Raw genomic sequence first — 5,515 nt, forward strand, 5'->3', positions numbered from 1 at the left:
GTGGTAGAGGTTAACACAGTGAGGGAGTTTAAGCATGCGTGGGATAGGCATAAGGCTATCCTAACTGTAAGATAAGGCCAGGGACTAATGAAAGTATTTTAAAAAATTGGGCAGACTAGATGGGCAGACTAGATGGGCCGAATGGTTCTTATCTGCCGTCACATTCTATGTTTGTATGTCTTAGAAATCTGCACTAATAAAAAGCTATATGCTAAAAAGGATGTAGGGAAAATGCATCTTTCCATTAGATACATTTTTGGTTTCCTGACATATTGCACGATTTTTTGCTCTTGTGTTTATGTTACATATGCATAACTGATTCAGTCGGACCAAGATTTCACCATTATATCCATAGGCGGGGATTGTAGTGCTCAGATGCTACATCTAAAACTAAGAGATAGCTCCCTACACTGTAAGTGTATTTCCTTCTGTTTTCAATTTGGAAATTTTACATATTGCACCATATATTTCTCCTCTCTTTCCCCACTACACGTCACTTGGAATTTGAGGACCTGTCCAATGTGCTTCTCCCAGTTTTTCATCTCCTCTATAGACCACAGAGTGCCAAGATATATAACAAAGCCTCTGTTCTTCTAACAAATAGCGTATATTTGTTAGTGTCATCGTTAGCCCTCCTGTTTGAGCTCATAGACTTACTTGGTGAATACTATAAAATATGCTATTATGCTAAGAGGCTAATATATTATACTAAGAGACCAATATACACATTCTGTATACACTCCTCTTTAGCCTGATCTACAGATCCATAGGCATTGAAAGTCGTCTCCGCTGCCCAAGAGGTCTCTAAATAAATTGAAACGGCAACCTAACCATAATCCTGTAGGAAGAGAATCCCAAGACACAAATTGATGGTGGATCAAGACCTTAAAGGGACACTATAGTCACCTGAACAACTTTAGCTTAATGAAGCAGTTTTGGTGTATAGAACATGCCCCTGCAACCTCACTGCTCAATCCTCTGCCATTTAGGAGTTAAAGCCGTTTGTTTATGAACCCTAGTCACACCCCCCTGCATGTGACTTGCACAGCCTTCCATAAACACTTCCTGTAAAGAGAGCCCTATTTAGGCTTTCTTTATTGCAAGTTCTGTTTAATTAAGATTTTCTTAACCCCTGCTATGTTAATAGCTTGCTAGACCCTGCAAGAGCCTCCTGTATGTGATTAAAGTTCAATTTAGAGATTGAGATACAATTATTTAAGGTAAATTACATCTGTTTGAAAGTGAAACCAGTATTTTTTTTTTCATGCAGGCTCTGTTAATCATAGCCAGGGGAGGTGTGGCTAGGGCTGCATAAACAGAAACAAAGTGATTTAACTCCTAAATGACAGTGAATTGAGCAGTGAAATTGCAGGGGAATGATCTATACACTAAAACTGCTTTATTTAGCTAAAGAAATGTAGGTGACTATAGTGTTCCTTTAAGAGACATGCTACGATAAATGCTCCCTGCGGGGAGACTACAGACTCACCTGTTGTCAGTTCTCCAATCTTTGCTTTAAATTAGTACATCAAATGATTTGGGATTTCCCAGTAAAGCTAATGTAAGTGAAAAGGAAACACAATTACAGGTAATTTTACACAGTAACAGAATTTCACTTTGAATAGTCATAGCAAATTGTTTTATATATTTTATTTTATATGATTTAAACACCTTATCAAATAAATAAAAGTAATTCAACTTGTTTGCATACTGGTGCTGTTTCCACTTCCGTGCTCCAGTTAGTGATGTTTGCGTTTGCCGCCACTACCCTCATTGGAAGAGCTGTGACTGTCAGTGGGAGGAGAGGTTATTTTCCTTTTCAGGGTCTCTTTGCTGGAGGGAACAGGTGAAATGGATGTTTGGCTCTGTAGAGGTACACCTGTGTCTTTTTCACCAAATGATTCCTTTTTATCCTTATCAGAGTTTGAAAGTTGAACCATCAGTTCATGGGTTGACTTGACTGAGCTGCCACCAGGAGCAGGATTGTGCTTGTTTTGATGTGGTTCCTTGTGTAGTGCTGCGTGCTCATTCCTTGCATTAACATTGGCCATCTTCTGTTTAGCCATTTCCCTGTATTTCTCCAGTGATATTCTATGGAAAGTCACTGAAGGTGGGAGGATTTGCTGTTTTTCAGCTGTTTTATGAGCATACTCTGCCTTAACAAAGTTCTCACCATGGTAAGACCCGCTGAAATATTTTATAGCGTTTTTAAAGTCTGTGGCAAAATAGTTTTTTGGCTTGGGATTATTAACTTGTTTCGTCCCAGATGTTGCAATTTTATCTAGATTAGAAGCTATCTGGATGGATGGTTTTCCTGCATTCTCATGTACAGGTGTACGAAAGGCTGAGGAGGCTGCTTTGGGAAAATCTGCTTTGGCAGGGATGCCAGTGACAGGCTTATTGGACAAAAGAGGAATAAGCAGAAATTTGCCAATTGTCCAGCCAGACTTGGGCTTCGTTGAAGCCTTCTTAGGCCTCCACTGTCTGAACCTTCTCAGTGCATTTGGAGTCTTCTGGTATATGTGCAGAAATTCATCACTAAGCTGCTCCAGCAACTCAGGAGAAACAGATTGATCCACACATTGCCACCAGAGCTTGCCCTTTGTTGATACTGGCATTTCACACCTGGACCATTTGCAAGCCATGTGAATGCTCAGGCAGGCTAGTACCGCGGGTTTGTATTGAAGGCAGAGAGTTGTCACGTGCAAGCAGCTGGTTGCCATGAGATAGCATGCCAGTGCAAAGTCGTTGCAGACTTCCATTGACTGGATATATTTCATCACATGCATGTGGGGATGTTCCACAGTGACCTGAAAGCCCAAAGTCTGAGTTAAGATGCTTTCCAGACACACTAGCTTCTTCTCCTGTTGCAAATACCTCTGGCTTGTGGGGTCAAGCTCTGGCTCCTTCGAATAAAGGATGGCATGGGCCATCTTAAGGACATCTTCTGTCTTCTGTTGCTTGCTTAAAGCTTTAGCAGCGACTACCAAGGCCGCAGAAGAAATGTCATAGCGGTGGTACTTGGTGAAAGATTGCTGCATGTAGAACCTATGCATGTACACCACGGCAGTGTTTATGGTGAGCTGGGACATATCGAGCCGCTGGCCCAGATCCTGAATCAGACTGGCCGCCTCCTGGCGAAACAAGAGCTCCTTGTCCGTAGTTACCCCACACTGCCTAGATGGGGTGTTATCCAATTGCTGTTGGCTAAAAAGCCAGTGATCTTTGAGAGATCCGTAGTCTTCCATCACTCCTCTTACAAATTCTGCTTCACACTCTTCAGACGTGTCTTCACAGATGTGATGTCATAGACATGACAACATTCCATCAATAGGGGCAACTTTACAGTGTTCCATCTCCAAGGAAGCATAGTCATTATGATCACAAAGCAGTTAGCTAACCTACATCATTGTGAAGTAATTAACTAAAGTTTATGCTTCTGTTACTGTGATAGTAATAACTGTTGCTAATTGTTCTACTTATTATCCCAGAATTGACACTGTATTAGTAATGTTTTTTATTTTTTATTTATTTTAGTCATATTCTGAAAAATAAAAATAAAAAAAAGGTCTGTATGACAGTAAAATAGCATTATTTACTGTCATAATAGCAAATATAATGACATTATACTAGAAAAGTTATAGCCACACAATATGAACTATCCTGGCATTAGTTTGCTAGGAGAGGACCTGCCAAAAATGGGGTACATTGGCATTGTGGCAGGCTAAAACTGCTTTATTTAGCTAAAGTAGTTTAGGTGACTATAGTGTTCCTTTAACTACTGTTCCTGTAGATAATGAATGATAATTTCTGCTGATTGATTTAGACACAATAGGAAACAATGAGGTGCTTTCCATTCTTATTGCACATATATTCCAGAAGTGTTCTCATGTTCCCCTATTTGGTTGTGGTAGTCTGACATTGAAATATTCATTTTTTTTGCTTACAAAACAATAATATTTGCTCAGTCACAGTTGCTAATGCAAGATTGTGATCAGATGGTCTTCACAGGCTTTTGTTGCCATAAAGGAAACATTTCAGATGAACGGGGTTATTTAGGGCAGAACATGCAAGGAAACAAGTCTTTAAGTGACTGGGCGCATGTTTTTTATTTTCTCCAATTTTCAGATTACTTTCGATTAGGTCTTTTTGGAATGGAAATGTCTTGATGTGAAATAGATAGTAGCTAAATCGTTACAGCTTATTCCCTGCCATGTGCCACTTTTTAGGCCAATTACACCTGACCTCTGGGTTGCAGACCTGAACATACTGTGACCCAGGGCATTTCCTCTGCATGTTAATAAACCCGTAATATGGTCAGAAAACAACTTTTCCTGGCACACACTTTGCCTTTGTTAAATAAATCCTGAGGCCAATAAACATGTAGCCTAGTCCAGTGAAATGCAGATTAATTTGTGGCTAAAATGCTTCGTTGCTGGACTAAAACAGGGTAGGAACTTTTGACATCTGGTGTCTAAAAGAAATCAAATTCTTTCATAAATCATGTGTCAGCAAAAAACCTGACATTTTTTTTCTCAGCCATGCAACTCTTCCCAGTTGTAACTCAATGTTAACAGCACTTTGATATTTTTTGGAGATGCTTTTAATGAATTTAAAGGAACACAAATGTTAGTAATACTATCTATATGTTTCCTATTATAAGTCTCATCTCTTTGATTATTCTATTTATATCTCTATTTTCAATTAATTAAATGTATGTGTTAATATATATTTTCTTTAACTTTTTTTTATTTTTTAAAGAAACCACAATATATTGTTGGAATGGACATGCCGAGTTTTTATAACATTTGCGTTCCAAACGACTACAATATTGGAAAGCCAGAGGAGGAAGCCATGTCGGTTGAACGCATGTCCGTTCCACTGAACAGACAACGCGCACAACATATCTGCAGACTATCCCAAAATCCTCGACTGGAAGAGGAAGCGACGCAGTTGAAGTGCATATGCGCTCCACCGTCCAGAGTCAAGAGTTTTGAAACAAATCTAATCTGGATTAATGTATTCAGGCATATAGGAGACAAATTGATTGGCTAACATGCGATCCAAAGATGGATTCTAAATGCTATATATGTGGTTTGTGTTTGTGTTATGTAGTATGTCACTATTTCAGTGGACACCTGTTATTTTGATTCCCCATAGGAAGTTTTTTTATAAGATAAAACGCGTAGGGCTTATTTTAATGTGCCTCACTGTTGTTTTTATTATTTCGTTTTTATTAGTATTTGTATGCCCTTTATGTATAGTTCTTCTAAAGAAATTAAGATCCACATCAAGATTTCCCTGCACTTTATCAGATCAAGCTTCTTTAGGTATATTATGATGGTCTTTTAATCACTTTTCATCTTGTGTGTTGTAATAAAGCTGTTTCATTGTATACAACAGTGTTGCACTATGGTTTACCACTATTTTTCTTACATGAATCTTTGAGAATCCAGAAGACCCTTTTTACTTCAGAGAGTTTTGTCACATGAGATGAGCCTCCATTTTCTTCTAT

At 38.8% G+C, this 5,515-nt stretch overlaps 1 protein-coding gene across 1 annotated transcript; it reads right to left on the minus strand.

Annotated features, from left to right (window-relative positions):
- Positions 1 to 1,739: 1,739 nt before the first annotated feature.
- LOC134569249 (cyclin-T2-like) lies at positions 1,740 to 3,248 on the minus strand. Its single transcript, XM_063428164.1, has one exon. The coding sequence runs from the start codon at positions 3,246 to 3,248 to the stop codon at positions 1,740 to 1,742; it is 1,509 nt and encodes a 502-aa protein (XP_063284234.1).
- Positions 3,249 to 5,515: the final 2,267 nt, after the last annotated feature.

This window comes from Pelobates fuscus, chromosome 7 (genome assembly GCF_036172605.1).
Source record: "Pelobates fuscus isolate aPelFus1 chromosome 7, aPelFus1.pri, whole genome shotgun sequence".
In the NCBI taxonomy this organism is placed as follows: domain Eukaryota; kingdom Metazoa; phylum Chordata; class Amphibia; order Anura; family Pelobatidae; genus Pelobates; species Pelobates fuscus.

Excerpts from the sequence above, each read along its gene's own strand:
- LOC134569249 (XM_063428164.1), bottom strand. The coding sequence starts at position 3,248 with ATGGAAGACTACGGATCTCTCAAAGATCACTGGCTTTTTAGCCAACAG.